Raw genomic sequence first — 27,113 nt, 5'->3', positions numbered from 1 at the left:
GCTCAGCTGAACCACCTGCATGGCTCCAGTTTGCCCCAGCTTAAGGACAGATTCTGGGTTGAGGTATCGAAGGCCTCGGCCAACTCTTCCATGGCTCTTTGCTTCTGCCCCCTCATTGCGCCTTGCTCCGGGGCCTGCACAGAGGACCCCGTGCCCTGTCTGTGCCTGGGAGGATCCCTCCCGTCCTCAGCACCCCTCTGGGGCCACCACCCGTCCGCACGGAGCCCTTGGTGAGTTAGAAAAAGGTGCCCTTTATCCGGTGGATGCAGCCTGAGGAGTGCCCCACAGGCTGGATTGCCCCACAGGTGCCCTGCAGCCTGGCACCCTTGCACTGTGAACTCGTGAAGATGCCACGTCCAGGGGCCTCCCTAGCTTCACCCTCGGGCAAGGCTCTACCTTAGCCCTGCCCTGACTCGGGGTTCACTGTCTGCCACTTGGTGTCCTCCAACCTGCTCTGTGCCCACTGCCCCGGATCAGACACCAATAGCCACCGGGGGAACCCAACTCCCGCCACTGCCCACAGTTCTCCCTCCCCACTGTGGGGCCCTGTCACCCCTCCCTTAGTCCTCCGCGCACTCAGTGGCAGAATGGAACCCCCACTGGGCTGGAAGAGGACCACTTGGACAACGCCTGAGAAGCGACTCAGATGCCAGTTGGTTGGAGTCCATGGCTCAGAGCCACTCAAACCTGAGTCTCAGCGGCCCCAGGCTGGCAGGGAGACTCCTCGGAGCTTACCCTGCTCCTGGGAGTGCTGGAGTCCAGCTGCGAGTCCCCGCCCAGACCCCAGGCTGGCGCATTGCCCTGGTGGGGGCGGCCTTGGACCCTCCACTAAGGAAGGCGCAGGAGAAGACCTTCCATTTTGTACCTTTTTATTTTATCTGCGTCTTCGCTACCTCCTCCCTCCCCAACCCAGTCCCTGCGAGAGGGCGGAAGCCCAGTTGGAAGGGAAGGAACTACTCTTTCCTCCCTCAGGGAGGAGTGGCCTCCCCTGGGCCACGCCCGGCTGGTCAGGGAGGCGGAGGCCTCCGTGGCAGAGCGAGGGCATCGTCCAGGAGGCTGTCAGGCTGAGGCCCCTCAGATGCCCTGTGGCCCTGGGTCCCGTGGGTCACCAGGAAAATGAAGAGCAGAGGGAGATCCAGGGGAGTGAAGGGTCGCCACGCGAAGCCCAGAGGCTGTGCGCGTGGCTGACAGGTGGACGTGGACTTCGGTGGGGGCGGAGGTGGGGACCAGGGGATGTGGGATCAAAGTGGGCCCTGAGAAGAAGCCTCAGGTTGTAGGGGGAGTTGGATGGGGGGGAGGATGGGGCGGGCATACCAGGAACAGTGGAGGGGGGCGCTAGATGGGGGGGCGGGGCGAGGCTGTGCTCCAAGGGCCAGACCCCCAGTGGGGGTTGTGCTGCAGGGTCTGGTCAGGGGCTGGCCCCAGGCAGAGGCCAGAGGGCAGGTCGCGGGGGTCGGGGGAGGGCTGTGAGGGGAAGAGGATGGGTATTTTGGGTGGGCAGTAGGGCCAAGGCCGTGGCGCTACCATAACCAGCTCTTCAGCTTCATGGAGGTCAGCCCAGCTGGCACAGCCCCAAACCGCCAGTGTGTGCTTCAGGCGGCCCGAGGGCTCCCAGTGTGGTGTCAGCCGAGCGGGGAAGACCATCGGAGGCCCTGTGCTGCCCTCAGGGCTCCTCCATTTCAGCTTTCTGGAAACTTCCTCCCCTGCCCAGCCTAAGCTCCCGAGACTGATCGCCTGCCCTTGCAGGGGGCGGGACGTGGCGGTGGTGGGCGGAGCCATGCCCGGGGGTTCCCGGACTCAAGTTCGGTGGTATCCATCCGTTTGCCCCCAAAATGACCCGGAGTCACTGCATTTTAGTCTGTTTAAGGGCTCCACCCCCACCCACCTTGTGTGCTGGTCTGAGTCCCCCCTGCTCTGGACGACAATGACTCGGGCATGGAAGCCCTGGGTGGAAGGGTTGGGGGCCGAGGGGGCCTCAGCGCGCGCCCTGACCGTCCCCCTGGCAGCCGCTGTCCCCGTGGACGATGAGCACCGGGAAGTAAAGGGCGTCCTCATAGCACGGCGGGCTCTCCAGGGGCTCTGTGTCCTCTCTACGGCGCCCCAGCGGCCCCCCACTCAGGCTCCGGAAGACCCCCGGTGTGACCCGGCCCCCGGCCCCCAGGGAGAGGCGGCTGCGGCTGAAAGGCAGGCGGGGCCCGCTGGGCCGGGCAGGCGGCAGCGAGTTGCTGCTGACGGAGCGGCGGCAGCGCTGGCAGCCACGGAGGTAGGCGCCCGAGCCGGCGCCCATAACCACAGCCTCCGAGTAGCTGGGCACCAGCTGCCGGTTGGAGCAGATGTGCCACTCGAGCTCGGTGAAGTCCACCGTGGCCACACGGGAGAGCGGGGGCCCACTGGGCACGGCCCCGGGTGGCGGGGAGCTGGCGCCGAAAAGCTTCTCCACCTGGTAGTGCACGTGGGCGGTGCCATAGGCCGCCACCACGCGCAGGGGCCAGGACAGCGTGGCCGCGGACACCAGCCAGAAGACCCAGGCACGGGCGTACCAGGGCGGGCTGTGGGGGTCGGCGAAGACCATGAGGGAGTCGCGGAAGTCCACATCCTTCAGGTGCATGCCCTCGCGGGCCTCCAGGTAGTCGTCCAGACCCTCGTTGGCGCCAAAGAAGCGGGCCCTCTGGGTGAGGTATGAAGCCTCGGCCTCGGCGCTGCCGAAGCTGAAGCACTTGGTGAAGCGCAGCCGCGTGGCCGCGTGGTCAGCCAGCCCCACGAGCTCCTTGGAGACATCGCGGACGCCGTGTGCTGAGAAGTCAAACTCTCCCCGGGCCGTGCGGCTGTCAGCCCTCTCATGGTAGACTTGCGTGGTGGTGTAGGCGTCGCCGTTCCGGTAGCGGGTGATCTGGCGGGTGCGCCGCACGTAGTGGTAGCTGGTGGCTTTCCACCAGACACAGGGCGGCGCCTGCTGCAGCCGGTGGATCAGAGCAAGCACGGTATTGGCGTCAGTGCGCGGCGCCTGGCATGACCGCACGTGACAGTGCCAGCACTCGGCCAGGTAGAGGAGGTAGAGGAGGGAGACAAAGGCCAGGGGGATGTATAGATAGCCATCGGAGCAGGGGCTGGCTGGGTAGGTGGGCGGCGGGGCCCCGGCCCCACGGGCCAGGGCTGCCTCCGGCCCCAGGACCAGCCGCGGCACGGTAGCCAGTCGACACCAGGCCACCACGGCACCGCAGGCGTGGATGAGCAGCGTGAGGAGCAGGCACTTCCAGTTGGACTCGTGGCACAGGGAGCTTCCCAGGGACGGTTTCAGGGGCCGCTGCTGCAGGGCAGGCAGAGGGAGGCGGGGTCAGGGCTGGCTATCACCTGTGCCAGCCACTCCGCTTAAGCCCGGTGAAAGAGGGGGCCCTACACTCCCCACTCCACAGATGGGAAACTGAGGCTCTGAGAGATCGAATCACACACTCCAGGCCCCACCCTTCCAGCGAACTCACAGCAGAGCTGCAGGATTCAGACCTCGGCCTCTCTGCCGCGAGTCTGGGCTCCACTGTGCCCTGTCATTTCCCAGTCAAGGGCATCTAGGACCACAGATCCATCTGTGTCAAGAGAAGGAAGAACCCCCGGCCATTGACAAAGCTGAGTTCTGCTCCTGGCTCTGCCCCAGACTTGCTGTGTGGTCCTGGTCCTGTCCCTGCCCTCTCTGGGCCTCAACTCCTAGACCTGGTGGTATGGGAGGACAGGGTGGCTGGGGTCCTAGAAGGGTGAAGAGCACGGGCTTCAGAGCCTGGCTGCCCAGGACCCAGTGCTGGCTCCACCACTTACTGTATGACTTGGGCAGGTCCCTCATCCTCTCGACCTCAGTTTCCTCATCTGTAAACTGGGGCTGTTGAGAGGCTTCAACAAGATCATATGTGTGAGGATCTCAGCACAGGGTCTGGTCATGGGAATAAATATGATCACGGTTCCTGTAGTTCCTCTAGGGACAGCGGGAGACTTGGGAGAGGTTTTTAAGGAAGTGAGAAAGAGGAAGAGCTGGGAACGAGGGAGGTGTGAGTCTCGGGGGAGCAGATGGAGTGCCGGCCTCCACTCCCCATCTGTGCTGAGGGAGGGGGTGGGACACAGCTGCTGGGCAGCAGGGGCTATTGCTGGCGTGGAGCGTTGGGCCCACCCTTCCTAACAGGGCTGCCAGCTTGCCTGCACCTCATCCCCAAAGTGCCTATGGAGAGAGAAGGGGCAGTGGGAAGAGGAGAAGAAAAAAGGGGAGAAGGGAGAGGTGGTCTGGCAGAAATAGCAAAGGTGGCGTTAGTGAGCCATCTCTCCCGCCCACCCCCACCAGGCCCTGAGAGACCCAAGAGGAGAGAGGCCAGCCCCATCCCAGCCCAGGGCAGCCGGCCCTTCGCCCACATCACCCTCACCCACCACAGGTGCACGTCGCCACCCTGAGCTGCCGGGCCAGGCCGACACACACACCCGTGCATGCAAACGCCTTCATCCCACATGCCTGGCACGGACCCACCCGCCACAGCCTTTCGCGCTGCCTGTCCATCCCTGACATGCAGGGCCCTCATCTGTGCCCAGGGCACAGCCCTTGTCCCCATGCCATAGCATTGTGTACAGATGCCTGTGCACACACGTGCACACTGGGCATGCACATGCACATCACACATCCCCTGAAGCCCAGGGACATGCCAGACCCTCACCTTACCAGAGTGCACATCCCCTGCCCCCACCCCCACTGCAGCCTGACACCCACACCCTGCAGAATCTACAGGAGAGACCACCCACGTCAGGACACTCACGTGCACCCACACATTACAACTTTAACCCAAGCCAAGGGGCCTCTCAGACCCTTGCCTGACGTGGGCCCATCCGTGTGTCCTCCCCCAGGTGCTGGGAGTGTGCACCAGCACTCCCGCACCCACAGGCACATGATAGACCCCTCACCACTTACCCCCCCAGCACCCCACACTGGGCCCCACACCCCTGCAGATCCTATTCCTAGCTAGGGCTGAGGAGGGGCCATCCTGGGGGTCTCAAGCAGGAGGATGGGCCCTAGGGCCTCACAGCTGGGAGAGGGAGCAGGGGCACTAAGGCTCCCTCCCTTCCTCTTTCCTGTCCTCCCTCCACTACCGCCCCTCCCAACCAAGTCCCTGCTACTGCAGCTGCATTGCAGGCTCCACCCGGGCACCTTGTGAGCTTCTAGGACGGGCTAAGGGGTCTGACCTCGGGGCCCTGGGGGTGAGGGGCAGCGCTGCGGAATGGGGATGCTAGGGGCCAGGCGCTGACGTCACAAGAGGGAGAAGCTGGAAAAGGGGGCGCGGAGACCGGGGGTCACCCTCCACATCCTTTCCCAGCTGCCCCATCCCTGCACCCACGCGGGTCCCTAAGCCTCCGGGACCCCTCGCAGGACGCAGGCCACCTCAATGACGTCATTGGCCACAGTGGCTCGGGGACTTCCCACCTCAGCCTCCATTCCGTGATTCGCCCCTTCCCTTGTCCCTCTTTCCCGCTCCGGCCCAGGCTCCGGCACCAACCCTCGCCCCCGCCAACCCCGCGCCCCCGTGCCTTCCACCACTCAGAACCGGTACCTCTTCCCGCAGCGGCTCGCTGTCTGGGATGAGCGCGGGCACCTCCCCGCCGTCGCCATCACCGCCCTCGGGCATGGTGTCCTGGCTGCTTGGGCGGCCCAGGCCCGGGCCCCGGGCATGATAGAGGGGAGAGCGGAGGGCTGCGGCACGGCCCTGGCGGGCGTCCGCTCGGCTCGGCGGCCGCGGAGGGAGTGCGCCGAGCTCTCCCGAGCACGGCAGCGGCGGCGGCGTTGGCGGCCTCGGTGCCCGGCGCCCCGCCCGCTGCTGACCCCGCCCTCGCGGCACCGGCGGCGGCGCCGCCAGCAGCGCCTGGTACCGAGGGCGCTGCCCCAGCCCCCAAGAATCCCAGACTGGGCGAAGCGACTCCTGGGTTCCCCTCCTGCTGCGCTTGCTAGCACCTTGGGCGAATCTTTGCTCTCCGGTGCCTGAGTCTCTCCCGCTGTAAAACGAGGAAGGGAAATCTCCAAGGTGGATGGGTCCTTCTGAGAAGCAGGCCCAAGCCTAAGCCCACGTAGACCCCATCCGGGAAGCCTCGTATGTAGAAGAGTCAGCTACAGCCGAGAAAGATGTAATGAGCCGCTTCATTAGCGGGACGGCAGCTCTGAGTTCCACTTAGAGCCAGTGGGGTGGGTCCCAGGGCCGTGACCTTGGCGGGGCACTCTCCACCCACAACCTCATTTTCTCCACCTGAGGAATGGGGATGGAAAGGTGCTAGATTCAATCAATGCTCATGTTTGTCATAAATAGGGGTGGGGGAGGGGAGGAACTGTCCTGCATGGGAGGACCCCCTTCCAGGGACCCGTGGCCCCAGTGCTGTTCCTTGGTCCGCGGGGGCGGGCCTCACACCTCCCCTGAGTCTGGGGCCTAGGGCTCAAGCTAGCCAATCGGTGTAGGGAACATGGGGAGCTGCAGTGTTGGTGGGTTTTGTTGTGTTCCCCCCTCCCCCAAAGGGCTACTCTAAGGCCATTCGTTTCCACACTCCTGCCCATTTAAAGATGAGGTAACTGAAATGTAGAGAGAGAAAAGGACTGACTTGGGGTTTCATCCATTCGTTACTTAGTGGCGCAGATGTTTATTGGGTGTCTTCTATATGCAAGACACATAGAAGACAGCTGATGTGTCTTCTATATGCAAATACTGTGCTTGGCACTGTGAAGAGTAGGATTGGAGAATGGCAGCAAGGAAGTTACATCCAGGGCAAACTCATGCACCCAGAGGGAGCCTAGAACTTGGCCATCAATCTCCATCCCAGGCCAGGATAGGGCATTCCCTTTGTCTGAGAGGCACAAGTGAACGGACTCGAAAAGGACAGCTAGGCTTTGGACAAGTGGAAAGGGGGGAGAAGGGCATCCCAGGTGGAGGGGATTTCTGGGCAAAGGCACTGAGATTGGACCACGTGGGCTGAGTTTGGAAAGCAGGAAGGTCAGCTGGTGTAACTGGACACCGGGTAGCTAACTAGAGGCCGGTCACAGAAGACCTGATCTTGCTCTTTAGAACGCGGTGTCTGAAGGTGAGAAGATTGGCCTCTGGGGACTGCCCCTGGGGAGGGTGAGAAAGGTAAGAAACTGGGTGGGGGAAAAGGAGCCCCCGGAATCACGAGTGAGACTGGGGGAGATCTCACTTCCAGTTGACCGTAAGGCCAGCAAAGACTCAGGTGTTTCGACCACAGCTTCAGGGGCGGATCAGCTTCCCTCTCTATCCCCAAATCCTCGGGATCATGGGAGGGGCCTTGGTCAGGGTCCTATCTTAACTATACCACACAATCTCTGGGACTACAGATATTCTGGACTCCGGTTTTTCAAAACGTATAATAGTGTTTGTATGGACTGAGAGCCCAGGGCCTTCCAGTAGCAGGCCCCAGGATCTGCAGGATGGTGGCAGTGGCGGTAGAGTATTTCAGCACCGGACGAAGGACAGCACCCGTGCGGAAAGGAGGGGTGGGAGGCGGGAGGAGGAGTCAGCATCCTAGGAACTGGATGGCGCTGTCACAGTCCCGTTCGGGCTCGTACTAACACCTTTCGGGCGGCCCAGGCTCCATGCCAGGACTTGGGGGACCGTAGGGGAAGGGGAAGGAAAGCAAGCATTGGGAGAGAGGGGCAAAAGGCTAGAGGAGCAGGACTTGGTCAGAGCCCACCGCCCACGTCCGTCCTGGAGTACGTGCCGCGAGTGAAGCTTGGTTACTGGAACGCAGCTGCATGCGCCGCCACCTACGCCACGCCTCCGCCAGTTCTCCGCTTGGTGTAGTCGTGGCAAGACTACATCAAGTGCCCCACTGCGCAGGCGCGGAAGTAATTCTCAGCACCTTCTACCTTAGCCTATCTATTGGCCGCTCCCGCCGAACCGGAAAACCCACTATCCAATCCCAGAGCGCCTAAAATTGCTCCGCCTATCCTGCCTCCCGGAAGTTGAGTACCGCCAAATCTGCTTCGGCGATGGAGCGCCAGTAGCCAATTGGGACGAGCCGACGCCACCGAGGAGCCAATGGCAGGTGGCGTAGGATGACGCTACAGAAATGGCAGTGGCGGTCGCACAGTCGGGGTACGTGTCTGGCTACTCCGTAACCTCTGTTGGTGACCAGCGAGCGGAGCGGCCGCTTCGTTAGTGTTCGTACATACCAGGCGGCCCAGCGGGTCCTCCGAGAGAGCGAGCGTCGCGGCCATGGCTTATCATTCGGGCTACGGAGCTCACGGTGCGTGGGGCGGGCGGGGCGCGGCCCGACACTCCTGAGGAGAGTCGGTGGCACGGCCCGCTCACCCGGAGGGGAAAGGGGCGGCCGTGATCTCAGCCCAGGGCGGCAGTTGTCATTCAGGTTCCTGCCCGGCGCGACTCGGCCACGCGTCCCGGACTTCGCTCTCTCGACCCAAAGCTAAGATGGGCGGTAACTGCACAGCTGGGATCCCCATGCCCAACCCGGGCACGAACGGAGCCCGCTTCCAGAACTTCCTTTCTCTGTCATGGCCCTGGTAGGGCCCCTGACCACTGCCCAGAGTCTTCGGGTACCCAGCTATCGCCCTTCCCACCTTCGTTCATTTGGGGATGCCCTCGCAATTATCTTTTTCACCTAGCAAACTTCTACTCACTCTCCAAGCCTCAGTTCAGAGATCGCTTTCCTTGAGAAGGCCCCCAGCAATCCCCGGGTGGGCCTTAGCTCTTTCTTTGCTTACATTTAGCATCTCTCAAAAAGGTCCCCTGGAGAAGAGACGTGGTTTGGGCTCATGCTTAGTATTCCCGTCACCTACTCTGGTACCTACAAACCCACAGGCTCCAAGCACAGGGCCCGGGCAGCTCCGGATCCCCCTCCCCTCTTCGATGACACAAGCGGTGGTTACTCCAGCCAGCCAGGGGGATACCCAGTCCCAGGAGCCGACGTGGCCTTCAATGTCAACCACTTGCTTGGAGACCCAATGGCCAACATGGCTATGGCCTATGGCAGCTCCATCGCATCCCATGGGAAGGACATGATGCACAAGGAGGTGTGGCCCTCCCCAAGGGCAGGGTGGCAGGATTTCTGGCCAGGCTGGGGCGTCATGGGATCCCACCTAACCTCAGGGAAGGAGCATACAGAAGAGCACCCTGAGGTTCAGGGTGCAGTTGCCCACAGCCTCCCCTCTCCCTTTCCAGCTGCACCGTTTTGTGTCTGTGAACAAACTCAAGTATTTTTTCGCTGTGGACACAGCCTATGTGGCCAAGAAGCTAGGGCTACTGGTCTTCCCCTTCACACACCAGGTGAGCTGGTGGGCCGCCTTGCCTCCCTTGTCCTGCCCCAGAGTCTGACCCTCAGACCTCAATGCCCTTCTTTCTTCTCTTGTCTTTTCCTCCTGACCTGTGCACTGCCGCCATTGCCAGAACTGGGAAGTGCGGTACAGTCGTGATGTCCCTCTGCCCCCACGACAAGACCTCAACGCCCCTGACCTCTATATTCCCAGTGAGTCTGTGACCTGGGCCAAGGTGTGTGGGGGAACTGGTGTCTTGAGGCACCGAGGAAGAGAGGCTCAGGTGATGATTCAGCATCTGCTCTTGGTGCTTTTGTGTACGGCAGTCACTAGGTACCAGGTAGACAGCGGGGTGACCAGTGAGCATCCCAGGTGTGCCTTCAGTGGCCTTGGGGTCCACCCTTTTGACCGCTGCCTGTCTCCTGACTTGGACTGTGCTCCTCCCCAGCCTGGAGCGCTGGATTTAGACCTGGGCCCACACCTTCCAGCTGTGGGACCTCAGCTGGCCACTGAGTAACAACGATCCATACTGCAGAGGATTGTTGTGGGGACTCAGCGAGGTGACGCGCACTCAGCACGGCACCCAGCCCGTAAGAAGCACGCAGTAAATAGTAGTTGTCACCATCGTTACTTGTCCCCCAAGACCTGCTCAGACACGGTCCCTTCTAAGTTCCTGCGCTGCCCACCCACATGGCACAGGTCAGGCTGCCCGCACTTTGCCGTGGCTGGCCAACTCTATGTCTGATGCCTCTCTGTTCTGTGGCCTGTATGAGGCAAGGCCCAGGCCAGCCCAGTCACCCCAGGAGGGATACAGTTTCTGCCCTCCTTCGTTCCATTCCCCTCTCAGTACCATCGCATAGGGTGGGAACTCCATTCTCATTTTATACGGTGAAGCCAAGGCCCAGAGATTCCTGAATCTTTGAAGCCACACAGCTTATAACCAGCTGGAGCGGGTTTCCTTTCTCCAGACACTGCCCCCTGGTGGGCACATCAGTTCTGGTGCTTCAACGGGGCAGAGGACAGGACTGATGAGTTCAGGCTGTGAAAGGCCAGGTCCCACGGGTTCTGAGCTCTTGTGAAAATGGTTAAACAGGGAACTCTCTGCACTGGTAGGGCTGTCAGAGCTGTAGCTGGCACCAAGGCCTAGACTGAGAACTGGTTACAGTCAGGTCATCCCCGTGGTCTGGACTCCAGGGGCCTCTAGTCTTTCTTGAGGTCAGTTTGGCCCCTGCCTGTGGTCAAGGATGAGCAGTAACTTGACGGTTGATGTAGGTTCTGAGATGCAGCAGGAAATTTTGGTGAATTTCCTAGCACAGGGACAGCGAGGCAGGCGGCCTGGTGGTGTAGGGAGAAGGGTCAGATGGTGTTTACACAGGGGCAGTGGGCTGAGCTGGGGAAGGCATCCCAGGCAGGGTCCTGGGGGCTGAGTGTGAAGGTTGGTCAGGTTGGGATATGCAGGGAGGGAAGTGTGAGGGGGAGACGGGGGGGGGGGTGGTCAGCGGCCTCGAAGGCCTGGCTGGGGGTGGGGAGACTCTGGTTGGGGAGACTGGGCTGACGGCATCTCTCTGGCTCTCGGCAGCAATGGCCTTCATCACCTATGTTTTGCTGGCTGGGATGGCACTGGGCATTCAGAAAAGGTCAGTGCCAGGCCCCTCCCTCTCCCCTCTCAGCACCCTGGGGGATCTGTGCCAGCTCCCAAGCCCACTTCCAGCCCCCAGTCTCACCTCTGCACAGGGCAGCTGGTTCTCAGTCTCCTGCCCCTCCCCCATGGCTACAGGTTCTCCCCGGAGGTGCTGGGCCTGTGCGCAAGCACAGCACTGGTGTGGGTCGTGCTGGAGGTGCTCGCTCTGCTCCTGGGCGTCTACCTGGCGACCGTGCGCAGCGACCTGAGCACCTTCCACCTGCTGGCCTACAGCGGCTACAAATACGTCGGGTGAGCACCTGGGAGCCAGGGGGGAGGCAGGCCTGGGGGAGGAGTCTGTGGCCCTGGGTTCCTGGCCTACCTGCAGTGTAGCCACAGCCTGGAATGGTGACCCTGGATGCGCCTCTACCCCTCTCTCAGCCTCTAGTCCCTCTGTTACAGCTGTTTCGGGCAGGAACCGTGTGGTGTCAGGAGGTCGGGAATGTAGTCACTGTGGGAATACTAGAGAAAAGAGCCTCGAGCTGGGGTAGTGAAGGGGGTCTCAGATCCTGGTCCTGGGCCTTCCGGACTCATTTGGAGTCGAGGTCGTTGTGGGGATGGACTGGGGGTAAAGGTTCTGGGTGGTGCTGGTGAGGTCTGCTCTGGGCTCTAGCTGGGGCGGGGCCAGTCTCAGGCCTGGGCTCCTGGGGTGGTCTCCAGCCTTCTCCCGCGCTCTGCAGGATGATCCTCAGTGTGCTCACAGGGCTGCTCTTCGGCAGCGGTGGCTACTATGTGGCGCTGGCCTGGACATCGTCTGCACTCATGTACTTCACTGTGAGTCCTGGCTGCCCCTGCCCTGCTTGCCTGGGGCGGAGCTGGAATGAGCCTCCCCCTCCCCGCAAGCCCCCAGCTCACCTTCAGCCCTCCTTTGTTCCAGGTGCGTTCTTTGCGAACAGCAACACTGGGTCCCGACAACATGGGGGACCCGGCCCCTCGGCAGCGTCTCCAGCTCTACCTGACTCTGGGAGCAGCAGCCTTCCAGCCCCTCATCATATACTGGCTGACCTTCCACCTAGTCCGGTGACCCCTGGCCCCCACCGGCACCGATTTTTCCGTACATTGAAGATTCGATTTCCTTGATTTGTGTGACCCTTGTTTCTGGGACACAAGGGGGAGTTGCTGGTGCCTCTGCAGTGTCTGGGGAACAGGCTTGGGACCATTTAGAAGAGGAGGGACCCTGGGAAGGCTTCCTGGGCTGGTGACTTCAATACTGCCTCGAAGGCAGATGGAAGGGTTTCATTAGGAACAACCGTCCTGGAAAGTGGCGATGGCAGCGGGCAGCTGCCAAGACCTGGAAGGCCCCTGGTCCATCTGGGGGGGGGTCCCCAGAGGGGTCTGTGGGATGGTGGGGTGAGCCTAGCCGTGCTGGGGTTTAGCTCAGGGCTGTCCCTTATACAGTCCCTTTGCCCACCTCCTCTTCAAGGCTTTTGGGAGCAGAACTGGGACCCACATGTTTGCAGTAGTTTATTCATATTTTGTCACAAATGGCTGGGGAGGGGGTGCGGACTCCTCCAGGCAACATAGAAAATAGGTCCAAGAGACAGGGTGGGCTGGGGTTGGGGCAAGTGGGAGCAGGAGGGAGTCTGAAAGGAGAGCCTGGGGGAGGGGAGAGGGCAGACTAGGAGTGGGGCTGCCCCTGCTGAGCCTGCTCATTCTGGGTGTGGGTACCCCCCCACCTGCAGGGGGAGCCTCAGGGTGGGGGTTGAGGGGGCTGGCCCGGTACTTTCGGGGTCAAGCCCTGCCNAGGTCCAAGAGACAGGGTGGGCTGGGGTTGGGGCAAGTGGGAGCAGGAGGGAGTCTGAAAGGAGAGCCTGGGGGAGGGGAGAGGGCAGACTAGGAGTGGGGCTGCCCCTGCTGAGCCTGCTCATTCTGGGTGCGGGTACCCCCCCACCTGCAGGGGGAGCCTCAGGGTGGGGGTTGAGGGGGCTGGCCCGGTACTTTCGGGGTCAAGCCCTGCCCCTAGGCAGGGCCCAAGGTCCCCCCCAAAATGGACGAGACCAGAAGGTCCACCCCTTCCAGGACAGACTGCCATGCCAACAGGCTGGCAGAGGGGCTCCGGCCCCTGTTTAGAGCTCTGCCCAACCCTAGTCCAAGGGGAGGGGGCTCTGAAGGCGGGGAGATCCCCGCAGCAGCAGTTTGGGGGGTGGAGAGGAGGCTGGGGGCACCAGTGCCCCCTCCCTCCCCAGGGCTGAGGCCTCTGCGGCCGAGGGGCAGGGCTGGGGGTGCACAGGCGTCCGGTCCGTTCTGGGCTCGCTCCCTGGCCGGCTTCCCCCTTAGAAACTCACCAGCGTATAAACCATACTGTGGGAAGACAGGCGAAGCAGTAAGCCGAGACCTGAGCAGGCCCGGCTACTGGCTGCCCACCCCATCACGCCCTGGGTTGCTCTCAGTCCTCAAGGGCAAAGGGTAGGAACTTGGAGCCCAACCATTCCTGGGACTGAAGGCATGGGTCCCAGAACATCCCTTCCCTGACTGGACTGCTGTGGGCAGGGCCTCACCTGTACAGGTAATAGAAGAAGGAGAGCAGGTAGAAGGCGAGTTTGCACCAGGACTCCTTCTGGCAGTAGTTGAGGATGTCAGCGTTCATGATGGAGACCGCATCATACATGACCTCGGAGCCGTCCGCAGGGCGGTGGAAGTACCTGCGGCCAGGGAGAGGCCTGAGTTCGGGTCCACAGGGCTCCCACCCGCCCTGCCCCTGCTCCCGCCTCACCCTCCCTGAGGCGGCTGCTTCCCTCACCTCCAGAGGTGATAGAAGAGGAGGGGGATGTTGAGGCCCAGGGTCACCCACTCTGCTGCACACAAAAACATCAGACAGAAGAGGCCGTGGATGGAATATTCGGGGACCACCAGCTGGGGAGCGAAGGTAAGAGATCAGTGGCCTGGTGCCAGGACAGACACAAGCTTCAGGGGCACAGAGGGGAGCTGGGATTTGGAAGCGGCCCAGGCACGGGGACCGCTGGGAACTAAAAGGACTCAAACCTCCCTCCCAGTAGTAGAGACAGACAAGCTCCAGGAGGGAAGATCCCAGAAAGTGGGGCCGAGCTGGGCTAGGAGCCTTTTGCCCCCGACCCTGAAACTGACCTTCCTCAGGAGGCAGCAGATGCGTTCGATGTTTTTTAAACGCTCGCGCTGTAGGGGGAGGAAAGAGCCGAGATGGGGATGGAGTTGGGGAAGCAGGCCTTGGGGATGCCCCTCCACCCTCTTGCTCCAGCACCACCGGGCACGTGGCCGCCAGGGGGCGCCAGAGCAGTCTGCGGCGGTGCTGGCACAGCGGGGAAGCAGCCCCACGGTCCCCATGACAACCGTCACCGAGGAGGGACCTTCACCCGCGTCTCCACGGCAACGGCCCAGAGCCTGGCAACGGCTGCCCCACCAGGAGAAAGCCGAGCCCGGAGCCCCGCGCCAGGTGTTTTCTGGGGGTGGGGACAGAGAGAGGAAGGGGCGAGGCCCCCGGTCCCTTTCCCCGTCCACACACACCCGTCTTCTGGTCCCACCCTCCCTTATCCCTAAACAAAATGGAAAGACAGATGGACGGACACACCTCGGCACAGCACATGTATCACTTACAGCCCGCGCTGGGTTCCCCTGATCGATGGGGTTCTTGAAGTCAGTCCGCAGCTCGTCAAAGGCTATGATCTGGGGGAGGGGCGTGTGCCTGTCAGGGCTGGGGCAGCGGCTTACGCCCCGTGCCTGCCCTTCTGCGGGAGAGTAATTAACACACGGAGACCAGACCAGATGAAGCTTGCTGCAAAGATGGGGGAAACTGAGGCCCAGGGAGGGGCGGGGCCTGGCCCAAGGTCACACAACAGTCTGGAATTAGTGATGCCCTAGCAGGCAATGTCCGTCATCCTCCATCCAAAACACCCCAAGAGATGGTGTCTTCTCCGCCAAGCCCTGTGCTGAGCACTGGGACCCCAGAGGGCCTGGACACGGCCCCTGCCCCGTGGAACCCCAGACTTGGGAGAACTGTGACTACATTCCAGGGTGATCAGAGCGGCAAGGCACAGGGAGAACCTGAAGTGGGTGCCTGACCCAGCATGCAGGTGATGAGGGGTTCTGCTGGGCTCCGAATAGGTGTTTGGTGAGCAAACTGGGAGACTCTCTGAGGAGCAGGAACAGCAGGTTCAAGGGCAGAGGGCTGAAAGAATGTCCAGGAAGCTGCGGATTCCATGGGGCTACAGTGGAAGTGTGAGGTGAGTGGGAAGAAAGAAGAAAATGGTGAGAGATGGGCTGAGGGGCCGGCAGAGCCCGACAGTGGTGCCCTGTGACAGGGCCGGTGGCCAGTTGTTTGGACTTAAACCTAAAAAAATAAGGAAGAACCAAGGAGGGGTGGGAAGCAACAGAGTGGGGGGGTCCGGTTGATGTTCTAAAACTGACGGAGCAGGAAGTACAGATTGGCTAACCGGTCCAGCCAAGACGTCCATGATGCTTCCGCTCCGTCAGCAGGCTCTATATTCCCGAGCTCGTTTAATGATGGCGACAACCTCATGATGCAGGTGCTGGTGTGATTGTTTCCATTTTGCAAGTGAGGAAACTGAGACACAGAGGTTACGAGAGTGGTGCGAGGCCACATGGCTAGTCAGTGGCAAGCCAGGATTCTAATTCAGACCCTGAAGCACTCAGACCAGGGAGGGGACTGTCGGGAGTGCTTGGCGTCCACGGAGACCCAAGTGAAGACAATGGCAGCGGGGATGTGCAGGTGTGGCTGAACTCGGGAGCTGTTCGGGAGCCAGACTCCAGAGGCCTTGAGTAGCAGCAGAGTGGAGGCAGAGCCAAGGCACCTCTGGGTGATGGAGCACCTGTGGGGCGGCATCCTCCCTGGGGTGGGGAGTGGGGGGGAGGTGTTGGAAGGGGTGACTGGACAGGCCTCAGGAGGAGCTGGCATGGGAGGAGGGCTGGTGGAGGAGCCTTTTGGGGCCCCCTCCCCTCAGCGGCAGCCCTGGGATGAGGCAGCAGGCCCACCACACCCAGGCAGCCCAGACCAGACGGCTGGGAGGGAGAGAACATGGGCTTCCTGGAGGGAGCTGGGGCCATCTGGAGCAGCACCCCCAACTCTGCTGACTCTGGGCGGCCACCTGCCTGCTAGGCACAGCAGCAGGGTCCAGCAGGGAATGGGGGGAATGGAAGGGTGCTGTCTGTCTGCCCCAGAGAAGGCGCCACCAGCAGGAGGCGGGTGTCTCGCCTCCCACCCCCCAGGCTGCTTGGCGCTGACTCAGCCCCCTGGAACAAACAATCCCCCACGGTGACAGCTGACACGCGTCACTCACCATCAGGGTTGCCTAGCGACCAGTGGGCCAGGGCTCATGGTGTGGGGTGGGATCTGGGGTCCTGCCCTAGAAGGTACTAGTTCTTACCAATTTGGATTGAGGACCACGCCCCCTGCCCCCACCACATTCCCTGAGCAGGCCCTGCTCCGGGCCCTGTGATGCACCCACCAAAGCTCAGTTTACCAATGAGGAAACAAACTCAGGGTAAGGGACTTGCTAAGATCTCCCAGCTAGAGAGCTGAGCCAACAGTGCCTGACATGTAGTAGGTGCTCAATAAATATTTGTTGAGAAAGCTTGGGCCCTTCTCCCAGTTTGAGAACCCCAGAAGGGCAAAGCATGAGTCTTCTTCATCCTTGATTTCCCCAAAGCCACCCACAGCTGAATCTCAGGAAGCATGGATACAAGTTAGTTGGATAGACTTCTCTGAGGACACCCTAGGGACAGACAGGGCTCCCCAGCCCCGCTGCACTTAGGGGCTGTGGGAAGCCCCTGGGAGGGGAGGGGCTTGAATTCCAGGAGCTGGTTAATTCTGTGTTCCCAGCCTCATCCTTCCCATCCTCAGGACCTCAGACCTCCTGCTCCTACCTCATAGGGCTGCCCAAGGCCCAGATGAGCTAGGAGTCTCAGAGAGATCCAGGTGGACCCAGGGGGAAAGGAGGGAAGGAAAGAGAACAGAGAAAAGAAAAGAAAAGGCAGCCGAAAGACCCAAAGAGCCAAAGCCAGGGAGAGAGAGGGCTGGAGATACGAGGTAGGGGTGAAGGGGCCTGTGGGGGTTCACTCCTCACTCACGAGAGATGGTCCGAGTGCATAGAGTCCTGATGTAAGAGTCGGGCAGTAGGGGCAGCAGGGAATGGAGAAGGGGAGACTGGTCAAGAGCTGGTGAGGCCCACCAAGCAGGCAGGCAGCTGGTCCCAGGACAAGAAAGGAGAGAAGAAGTGGGGACACCAGGAAAGGAGCAGGTGAGGCAATGGGGAGGAAGTGAGAAGGGAGGGAGGGAGGAATGGTATAGGGCCGACCCCCTAGAGGGGAAGACTGGAGCGGCATGTACTGCAAGTGCGAGCAGGGGACACCCAGCTGAGTGGGCCAGGGCCGAGTGGGGACATGGACCAGGTGTGTGGAGGCAATCAGGTAGGGGTCGAGGAGGGGCAGGGAGGGAGGCAGTGAAGTGGAGCCCAAGGCCCCAAGCAGTGCGCTGAAGGCGGATGGATAGTTTCTGTAGTGAGAGGAAGGGAGCCAGGCAGGGGCACTGCCAAGAGGGCCCCAGAGAGGGAGAGATCAGGATAAAGGAGTGAGAAATGAAGACTCTCAAGGGCCAGGTGTGGGGCCAGGCCAGAGTGAGAGACGAACCGCAGGGAACACCAGACAAAGGGGAAAGCGGGGGCAGGAAGAGGAGGGAAGCTGGGGAGGAAACCTGGTGGGGGAAAGCCCTGACAGGAGGGGTAGGGAAACCCAAGGTAAGCTGGTCTTGGGGGCCAGGTCTCTGGGGCTGCTTAGGGCCAATGGCTGCTGGGTCAGGGAGGGGGATGGAAAGGGAAAGAGTTAATGGGCTACTTGATCTGTGGGTCCTGTAAACAGATGCAGTTGCCATAGTAACCGGTTCCATCACTCCAGCTGGAAAAACCCACAAAGGAGGAGGGGGCAGACAGACAAACTGCCCAACAAAAATGGGGGCAACTGGATGGTTGGGGGGGGATGTGCAGAAAGAGGCAAGGATCCCAGAATTCTGCCCCACACCCCAGGGCTGCTTGGGGCAGGGGAGGAAGTCAGGGACCAGCTAACATACCGACAGACAGACGGGGGTAGCCGAGGAAGGGGGGCCCCTTGGGAGCCGATGATGGGGATGTTAATTGGGGCCAACAAAAGCCAGTCGACAGGGAGAGCGGAGAGGAGTCTCCAAGTTTCCCGGGGCCCTCAGACCATCATCCACCTGGTTCCTTCCCTCTCCCCTCCCGCTCCGTGAGCCCCCTGCCACCCACCCCGCCCCCAGCCCCAGCCTTACGTGCCAGATGACAAAGAAGATGAGGGAGGCGCACAGCACCAGGGTGAGCATGTAGCAGAACGCAGCGAAGGTGAACGCCATGGCCCCCACGCCGGACGGCAACCCGGGGGGCGCCAGCGCGGGCCCGGGCGCAAGGGGACGCCCGCCCCCCCTGCGGCCCGCACTTAGGGCCGGCCGGGCATGGCCCACAGGGCTCGGGCGTGGGTTGGGGAGACGCTGACGGTGTGGCCGGGACCGGGGCCGCGGGGCCACAGGGCGCGGGCCGGTGGGCTCGGGCGGCGCGTCCGGTGCCGACTGCCCGGGCCCCGATCGCTCATCCTGCGATCCCTCGCCCGTGGATCCCTCTCTCCAGCCCGCGAAGCCGGCGGGGCGGAGCCTGGGGCGGGACCGTGTGCGAGTGGCCTCGGGCGGGGCTGGGTCTCCGTGAGCCCGGCCGCAAACCCGACCCGGGTGTACCTCATTGACACGTAGGCATGTCCGCCCCTCCATCTGCCCACCATGTCACACCGTGAACCCACCAAAACCGCAGTCACACTAGGTCCGCTTGACCCGCGCACACACAACCATGCTCTCACTTGGTGCCCTCACTCACAGACAGGGGACCACAAGAGGTCTTAAGTGCAAAGCACTTGTCACTGTCCAATGGGGCAAAAACAGCTGGCTTGAACCCAGTGACGGGAACAGGGGGTTGAACCAGAGGGCTGGAGGGCATGTGGGCCAGGCCCAATGGGGCACAGTTCCTGGGTCCCCAGCTGCTTCCCAACTTCACATCCCGTGTGCCTGTGTGGGTGTTGGTATTGACCAGGTACTTGCCAAGGGCCGCCCGCCTGCCTCCTTCCCTGCTGGAATCATGCTGAAGCCCATGGGGACAGACCACAGAAAGACAAGCAGGCAGCTCTCCTGGCTTCAGGAAGTGGGTCAAGGGCTTTCGACAGCAACTTTTGGACACAGCCCAAGCCAAGACCCCGTGCAGGCCACTGACCCCAGGGCCCCAGTCCAAACCCCACCCCAGGAGGCTCCCACCACAGACCGCAACCAGCAGCCACAACGTCCTTGCAAAAACCCGCGGCTCACCCGGGGGTCAGTGGAAATTTATTTTTTTTGTCCTGTTTTTTCCCCAAGTGGCTTTTCCTTGCAAAATGCCTGACATGACACCATAGGGGAACCTGGGAGTGGGTGGGGCACCCCAAAGGGCAACCCAGGGACTTAAATACAAGCTGGAAGGCAGGGGACAGGTGAGACAGCACAAGGGACATGGCTTCTCATATAGAGACCAAAGGTTTTTTTGCAGGAAGAAGCTGTGCCAGAGGGCCAGGGGCCAGGGGCCAGGATCCTGGGTGGGAGGGGCTGGCAGGGAGGCCCCCAACCCTGGGCCGCATCCACACTCCCTAGAGGTGAAGCAGCAACAGGGCCTGAGGGTCGGCCCTTGCAGGCTCCAGGGAAGGGGGACAGGAAGCCAGGCGCGCTGCCTCAGCGGAAGGGAGGCGGTGCTGGCAGCGTGGGGGTTAAGGCTGGTGCCCGGCCCCTGGCACAGTGTGCCTTCCACCTCCGCCTGCCTTGGGGACAAAGGGGCACGGTGGGCAGGCAGCACATGGGCCTGGCTCTGGCAGGGCAGGGGGCGGCAGGAGCAGGCTCCCTCTGGGCACAAGACACAGGCCCAGCTCGGCTGCCCGCCCACCTGCCTGAGATGAGCTCAGACCCCACCGCAGCTGGACCGCTGGAACTGTGAGTGCGGGAGGGAAGGGTGGGCTGCAGGCCTCCTGCAGCCCCCATCCTGTCCTGAGGTCTGGCCCAGGGCCCTGGATCCCAGGTCCTGGATCCCCTGGTCACTTTCCTGGCCCTGGGTGCTGACTTCAGCCAGAGGCAGTAGAGGTGAGGGAGGCCCTCAGCTCTTGAGGGAGGGGTGGGTGGGGGAGAGAAGGAAGGATAGAGAGAGAAACCAGCTGCAGCATACATGGGGGGCAGAGGGAGGGAGACGGACAGAGGAGCCCTCATCCCAGAGAAAGGTGTACAGTGGGGCATCTCTTAAAGTCACCTAGAGGCAGCAGCAGAGCAAGCCCCTGCCCCCACCCCAGCCACAGGTCCTGGGTGTCCTCCCTTGGGGGCCCTGTCAGAACCGAGGCTCAGGATGGCAGGCAGATGGGCCAGAGGGAAATGGGGAGCCCAGGACACCCCAAAGCCACAGACTCAAATGCCCCAGGAGAGGGGGCACCTCCTGCCCCCTCCAGGGGCATCATCTGGAGAAGGTGCCCCTCCTTCCCACCCTACGTGCCCCTCCTAGCAACAGCCGCCACCAGCTTGCTTCACAGGGGTGCTGTCGATCTTGAGGTTGGGCCGCTCACCCCCAGAGGCGGCCCCGGGCCCCATCCGCTTCTTGATTTCAGCAGCCATGGTCATGAACGCCTGCTCCACATTGGTAGCATTCTTGGCACTCGTCTCCAGAAAGGGGATGCCCAGCGAGTCTGCAAACTCCTGACACGGGAAAAGGAGAGAAAAGGAGGGGAAGGAGGGTGAGAGGCAGTCAGCCCCAGCCCCCCACCTCCACCTCCAGGGGCCTGGCCTAGGCCTGCTCACCTTGGCTGTGGTGTTATCCACCACTTTCTTGGTGGTGAGGTCGCTCTTGTTGCCCACCAGGAGCTTATTGACATTCTCACTGGCGTAGCGGTCGATCTCCTGTAGCCACTGCTTCACGTTGGCATAGGACTCCTAGAAGGGTCGGCGTCACAAGTTACTGTGCACCCAGCTCCCACGCCTACACGAGGCTTGGAGAGTGGGGGCTATGAAGGGAAGGGATTGCCCTGGGCCCAGGGGCCCAGAGGCAGCTGTCTCCTCCAGGCTCAGCTCTCCTCCCTCCTCCTCCGTCTGACACCCATAAAGCCAGCCTAGCTGTCTGCCGACAGTCCCGACACCTCAACAGCCTAGGCCTAAGGGCTGGCAGCTGCTCACCTCTCCCCAAGACACAGAAATGGGTTAACCACATTGTGAGGAGCAAATGACATCAGAAGAGAAACAGACCAGAGGAAAGAAGAGAAACAGTGTAACAAATTAGCAAGAATCACCAAGTTTTCACAGGGCCTTGGAGTCTCTTTAGGTTTGACGTCTTGGAGCCCAGTGGCAGTGGAGACCCTGGCCCACGAGGGAGACCGCAGTCCTGGGAGCAGAGCCTGACATTCGTCCCATTCCGGGCACTGACAGCCTCCTCACTCAGCTCTCCCAGCAGCCTGCCGTTCCCCACCCGCCCCGGCGTGCAGACAGAGGACAGAGCTCTAGGGCTGTGCTGGAGCTGCTGTGCTTCCCCTCTCAGGAGCCGGAGGCCTGAGGGCAGACATCACCAGCGTTCAAACTCACAGCTTCTGCCGTGCCCCAGGCAGGGCCATAAACTGGGCACTGGGGACAAAGGAGAGAGTGGTACCTGGGCCCTCCCCTAAAGCAACCGGGAAAGGCAGGGCGAGCCCAGGACACACACTGGCAGGACAGGGCACTGGACGATGCAGGGACAGAGGCAGCAGCTGTGGGGCTCCAGGGCCACCTCTGCCAGAGCAGGCGTAGCTGACCCACACCTGCAGGGACGGACTAGCCTTGTGTGAAAGCCAGTGACGAGGCGGGGCAGGGGGCAAGGGGAGGAGCCAACACACTCCTCCAGAATGAGAGCTGGGAGAGCTGATGGTTGCTGGGACACAGACCCTGAACCGGAAGCACAAGGGTGAGGAGGGGCTCAGCCTGGATGTCTTCAACAACCAGGTGCCAGGTGAGATTTCCTTAGGAAGGGAGTGCGGAGCACACCTGTGCTCTAGGAATCCTAGGCAGTCCTGGCAGGAGTGCAGAGGCCAGCCCTGGCTGGTGTGGTTCAGCTGGTTGGAACACTGTCCGGAAACCGAAAGGTCTCAGGTTCGGTTCCCAGTCAGGGACCATGCCTGGGTTGCAGGTTCTGTCCCTCAGGGCACATATGAGAAGCAACCAGTCCAGTTGATTTTTATCTCCCTCTCTCCCTCCCTTCCCCTCTCTCTAAAATCAATAAACATGACTTCGAATGAGGATTGAAAGACAAGAAAAAGGAACGTAGAGCCCAGATCAGAGCAGCAATAAAATGGAGACCACCTGGGAGGTGGCTGGCTGGAATAACCCAGAGAACAGGAGCTGTGCTCGGAGCCAGGGAAGACCACTGTAGGTGAAGCTTGGCTCTGCCGTTAACTGTGCAACCCCAGGTACGACACCTGGCCTGAGCCTCAGTTCCCTTGCTCGCATAAAGCAGCACCTCCCAGGTGGGCTGTAGCGAGCATTAAATTACAAATGTAGGCCCATCTCTAACAAGTGCTTAATTAGAAGGAGCTGCTATTATCCCCATGACTGCTATTGTTACAAGCAGGCAGATTTGAGAAAGATGATTGGGGGGGGAGGGGGGACAGAGGCGGCCTGGGGCTGACAGGATGACGGAGGGCAGAGTGTCTGGTCAGGCTAACAGACAGGCAAGAGCTAGTTCAGGGAGAGAGGGGGAGGCCAGTGCGGGGTACACAGAGCTCCGTGGACAGTCCAGAGCTCTGGAGAGGCTGTCTAAGAGCAGGAAAGGGTGCACGTGGAAGCCAAGCACCCTGGGTTCAAGCATGGCTTTGCCAGTCCTGGCTGTGAGGCCATGGACAAGTCACTTAACAGCTCTCCAGGTGTTTCATCACCAGGAAAACAGGGACCCCGCCACTTACTTCACTGGGTACCACTGGGAAGATCAGAATTAATACCAACACAAAGTGCCAATGGACTGTAGGATACAGAGAAGATCTATAGTGATAGCTGTTTAGATGCAGGAATCACAGGACGTAAGACAAAAGCCAAACCACAAGTGGCCAAAACCGTGCAGGGAGAGTTGGGAGGAAGTCTGGGGCAGGGGCAGGAAGCACAAAACGCAGGGTTGTGGGGTCAGTGCAGGATGAACCAGTAAGAAGCCACTGGAAAGGGCACTAACGCAGCAGGAGCAGGGAGAACCAGAAGCAGCAAACTCTTCAAGGAGAGGAAAGAGAGTGGAGTTAGAGCCATGAGAGGTCGATCTGGGTGAGAACTGAAAAGAGGTCACAGGACTTGGCAGTCAGAGGTCCTTGGTGACCTTTGTCTATGTGGGGCACAGTTCACCCGCAGCCTGTTGTCCAGCAGGTGTCATGAGTCCCTGGTGAGGGCAGAGCCTACTGCGCCTCGGAGCAGGGGCCTCAGAGCTGACCTGGGAACCTCCACATCCCCAGAGCCTGGTCCCCCCCGAGCAACCAGGTTTGGTAGAAAGAACAAAGCAGGCAGAGTCAGCAGACCCAGGCTTTCTGTCTCTGGCATGTGACTAGCTGCAGGGCTCTGAGCTAGTCTCCTCCTACTCTGACCCACCTCACCTGTGACATGGGAACACAACACAGACCTCTTTATGGTGTCATGGACATCAAAAGACCACGACAGGCCCTGTCAACTACAAGGTATACCGGGGCTATTTCTGGTTGGCAGCATCACAACTGCTGCCAAAGACACGTGACATGCCGCCCCCACAGACGCAGGGCTCCCTGACCCCTGCTCACACCTGGCCCACAGCAGGGCTCCCTCGCTTCCTTGCCTGAGGCTCTCCAATTGCTTCTCAGTATCTTCACACAGGAGGCCCCAGATCCAGCACAGCACCCAATCAACTGAACGCCCCCAGAACAAGGGTGCCTGGAAGGTCTAAAATAAGGAGGCTAGTGTGGCAGGGAGGGGCAAGGCCTGGCTCTACCAAGACCTCGCAGCAGGGAGGATCTGTGCCTACGCTGTTTCTCTCTTGGTGACATGAGTCCAAGTCCATCTCCTTCCCGGGCCACATCAGGGAAAGAGAATGGGAAAAGCAAAAAGAAGCCGGAGCCAAAGACCTGAGACTGAGAAGGCAAAGCTGGAGAAGGTGAGCCCAGAGTACCTGGTCAGTGACGTCATACACCACAATGATGCCATGAGCCCCCCGGTAGTAGCTGGATGTGATGGTCCGGAACCGCTCCTGACCAGCTGTGTCCCACTACGAGACAGTGCGAGGGAAGGGTAGGTCAGCCCTGGGCTCGGTGCCCAGAGCCCCTCCCCTTGCGTGGCAGGTGCCTCTGTGCCAGGGACTTTGGGAAGACCGGCACTCACGATCTGAAGTTTGATGGTCTTGCCATCCAGCTCAATGGTGCGGATCTTGAAGTCTACCCCGATGGTGCTGATGTAGCTCTCTGTGTAGGTGTCATCCTGGAAGATGAAGGGGCCAGAGAAACGGCCTGAGTGAACCGGCTGGAGGCCCAACTGGAAAAAGCTCCCTCACATTTCCTGCCCCTGCAGAGGTCCTAACTGCACCCAGTTGGCCCGCCAGGTGCCCTTGTTCCGTCAGCTACATGGATGGAAGGTCCTGCAACTTCATCCTCAGTTCCCCAGGTCTGGCAACTTGTGTGCTCTGGGCTGCCCCGTCCCCTCCAGCCACCAGCCAGAAACCCGGATGCGCGGTCGGGGAGGCTTCTTACTCACAGCAAACCGCAGGAGCAGGCATGACTTGCCCACGCCCGAGTCACCAATCAAAAGCAGCTTAAACAGGTAGTCACTAGAGAGAAAGAGTGAGAAGGTGTGAAGGAAGGAAGGAAGCTCACTTGCCACCATCCTGAAGGCACAGCCGTAGCAACCTTCCACACTAAGGCACTGGTTTAGAGCACAGAAGTGCTCACAAGTCCTGTGAGGGGGATAGCTGACCACGCCCCACAACAGAGTTGGCTCCAAGGCCTGAGTATAAATTCCCACTTGACAGAAAGGAAACTGAGGCACAGGAAGGACAAGATTTGCAGAGGATCACAAAAAGTTAGGTGACAGAGCTGGGTGTCCTACCCTGATTCTGGACAGACTCCACGCTCTCTAGCCCAGTAGAAGCTATTCAGGGAGCCCCCACACTGCCCTGTGGTACACTGGCTTTGCAGGGGAGGCCCTGGCAGTGGGAGCCAGGGCCCGCCCTAGGCCTCGAGGTTGTTTGGTGAATATCTGTGTAAAGAGTGTGGAATGGCCCTGGCTGGTGTGGCACAGTGGATTGAGTGCTGGCTGGGAACCAAAGGGTCGCCAGTTCGACTCCCAGTCAGGGCACATGCCTGGGTTGCGGGCCAGGTTCCCAGCAGGGGTGTGTGAGAGGCAACCACACATTGATAGTTCTCTCCCTCTCTCTCCTTCTCTTCCCCTCTCTCCAAAAATGAGTTTAAATAAAAAGAGCGCGGAATGAAGCCTCTAAGGAAAGGTGGCAGCAGTAACAGCAGTTAAGATGCAGTGAGTTCCTACTTATGCCTGGTCCTGTGCTAAGTACCTTCAGTCTGGAAACCAGGTTCAGACACCAAAGTCTCTGTCAGTTCCCCTCTCAATCCCCTTATGCTCCAGCTCAGAGCCTCACGCTTCCCCAAGGAAATATGAGGCCTGGATGCAGAGGAGAAAAGGGAAGTGGCAGAGGAGGAAGAAGGTAACTGACACTTGGGGAAAAATGTCAATGAGAAGTCTGGGGCAGAGCCACCTACCCATAGGGGGAGTGACGGAGAAGGAGAGTTCGAGGAAAAGAGAATCCCACTAGAAGGGGGCACGTAAATGCCATATCCACCTAAACCCCATCAGCAGTGTGACAGCCAAAGGAAGGGGTGTGACGGTGGCGTTGGGGCTTGCGCAAGGGTGGGAAGGGACCGGCCGCAAGGAAGCGGCAGGGCAGCCAGACGGAGACAAGGGGCAAAGCAGCAGCCCCCCGGGGGGGCGGTGAGGGAGGACCTCCGGGAGAGCTACCAAAGCGGCGTCTGGGGCCTCCCGCGCCTAAGCAGCCCCTGGGCCAGCCTCCAGAACCGGATTCCGGATTTACAGCCTGACCTAAAGGGCCCGAGTCTGAACTGAGACAAGGAACCACCTGGTGACAGCTCCAAAACGCTGCGGCCGTTGTCAGCCCACAAATCTCCACTTTCAACCAGGTGGGGAAACTGAGGCCCGGAAAGACCAGGGCTGCGGGGTCACTCGACCGATAAGGCCTGGTAAGGCCAGTCCCTCGGCCTGCAAATGGTGCTTTCGGGGTCGCAGTCTCTTGGGCCCTGAGTGTAAGAACTCGGGGTGTGGAGCCGGGGTCCTGGGGCCCCGGGGGAGGGGCAGGACCCGGATGTGAGGGGGGGGGTCAGCGGAAGAGGGACCCGGATGTGGGGGCGCCGCGCAGTCCCGACCCAGGCCAGACAACCCCGGTAAGCGTACAGCCCCGCACTCGGGATCGAGGCTGCGCCGGACGGCGCGGGCGGGGCTCACTCACTATTCGGGGTTCATGGCGGCAGCGGCAGCCCGCTCGGTCGCTCCCAGTCGGCTCTGCTCCGCCTCCCGTTCCAAGATGGTGGCCGCTCCGCCCCAGTGGCCCCGCCCGCGACGCGCAGCCGCAAACAATCGCTACTGGGGCCTCGCCGCATTGCTTCTCGGAACTTGAAGTCTCCGTACATTGATACACGGACACGCGCGCGCGCACCTGCACGCCACGCAGGCGTAAGCTGGGAAGCCCGAGCTTCCTAGCTCGCACATTGCCTCCTGGGGCTTGTAGTTCATTTTCTAAGGCAGCGCTCCGGAACATCAAGGCATCCGAGTTAAAAGTTCGATTTAGGGGTTGACACTTTCCACCTCTGACAAGAGTAGTTATCACTACTCTCTCAGCTCCCGGAGTTGTAAAAGTTCATTTATCCAGGGTTCTTTGTGTGCTGGCGCTCCTAACTTAGTCACAGGCCCCAGAGGAAGCTGTGGCCATCCACATTTTATAGATGAAAAAATCGAGTCTTGGTAACTCGCTCAAGGTCTGACAGCTTAGTAAGGGTAAGAGCTCAATCAAAGCCCGCAGTTTCTAGAGCATCAGAGCTAACCTGGGGCCCGCACAC

General features: G+C 61.0%; 4 protein-coding genes across 4 annotated transcripts; 1 reads left to right on the top strand and 3 right to left on the bottom strand.

Annotated features, from left to right (window-relative positions):
• Positions 1–280: 280 nt before the first annotated feature.
• Positions 281–6,255, bottom strand: TMEM151A (transmembrane protein 151A). The gene is made up of 2 exons (XM_037053277.1): positions 5,574–6,255; positions 281–3,307 (listed from the first exon to the last, which is right to left on the bottom strand). The coding sequence occupies exons 1-2, from the start codon at positions 5,646–5,648 to the stop codon at positions 1,976–1,978; spliced, it is 1,407 nt and encodes a 468-aa protein (XP_036909172.1). The 5' UTR covers positions 5,649–6,255; the 3' UTR covers positions 281–1,975.
• A 1,976-nt stretch (positions 6,256–8,231) lies between these two features.
• On the top strand, positions 8,232–12,047 carry YIF1A (Yip1 interacting factor homolog A, membrane trafficking protein). The gene is made up of 8 exons (XM_037053276.1): positions 8,232–8,262; positions 8,835–9,046; positions 9,195–9,299; positions 9,420–9,498; positions 10,866–10,923; positions 11,064–11,219; positions 11,648–11,741; positions 11,845–12,047. Exons 1-8 carry the CDS (start codon positions 8,232–8,234, stop codon positions 11,989–11,991), a joined length of 882 nt encoding a protein of 293 aa, XP_036909171.1. The 3' UTR covers positions 11,992–12,047.
• A 684-nt stretch (positions 12,048–12,731) lies between these two features.
• CNIH2 (cornichon family AMPA receptor auxiliary protein 2) lies at positions 12,732–18,478 on the bottom strand. The gene is made up of 6 exons (XM_037053275.1): positions 18,238–18,478; positions 14,538–14,606; positions 14,052–14,099; positions 13,708–13,820; positions 13,466–13,609; positions 12,732–13,268 (listed from the first exon to the last, which is right to left on the bottom strand). The coding sequence occupies exons 1-6, from the start codon at positions 18,316–18,318 to the stop codon at positions 13,241–13,243; spliced, it is 483 nt and encodes a 160-aa protein (XP_036909170.1). The 5' UTR covers positions 18,319–18,478; the 3' UTR covers positions 12,732–13,240.
• An 809-nt stretch (positions 18,479–19,287) lies between these two features.
• RAB1B (RAB1B, member RAS oncogene family) lies at positions 19,288–26,612 on the bottom strand. Its single transcript, XM_037053274.1, has 6 exons — positions 26,507–26,612; positions 24,727–24,799; positions 24,358–24,453; positions 24,149–24,244; positions 20,812–20,943; positions 19,288–20,709 (listed from the first exon to the last, which is right to left on the bottom strand). Exons 1-6 carry the CDS (start codon positions 26,518–26,520, stop codon positions 20,515–20,517), a joined length of 606 nt encoding a protein of 201 aa, XP_036909169.1. The 5' UTR covers positions 26,521–26,612; the 3' UTR covers positions 19,288–20,514.
• Positions 26,613–27,113: the final 501 nt, after the last annotated feature.

The sequence above is a fragment of the Sturnira hondurensis genome, unplaced genomic scaffold, assembly GCF_014824575.4.
Source record: "Sturnira hondurensis isolate 20B ecotype Veracruz unplaced genomic scaffold, ASM1482457v3 Scaffold0007797, whole genome shotgun sequence".
Lineage (NCBI taxonomy): Eukaryota > Metazoa > Chordata > Mammalia > Chiroptera > Phyllostomidae > Sturnira > Sturnira hondurensis.
Note: the sequence above shows the minus strand (reverse complement) of the source record. Positions and strands in the feature narration are given on the sequence as shown.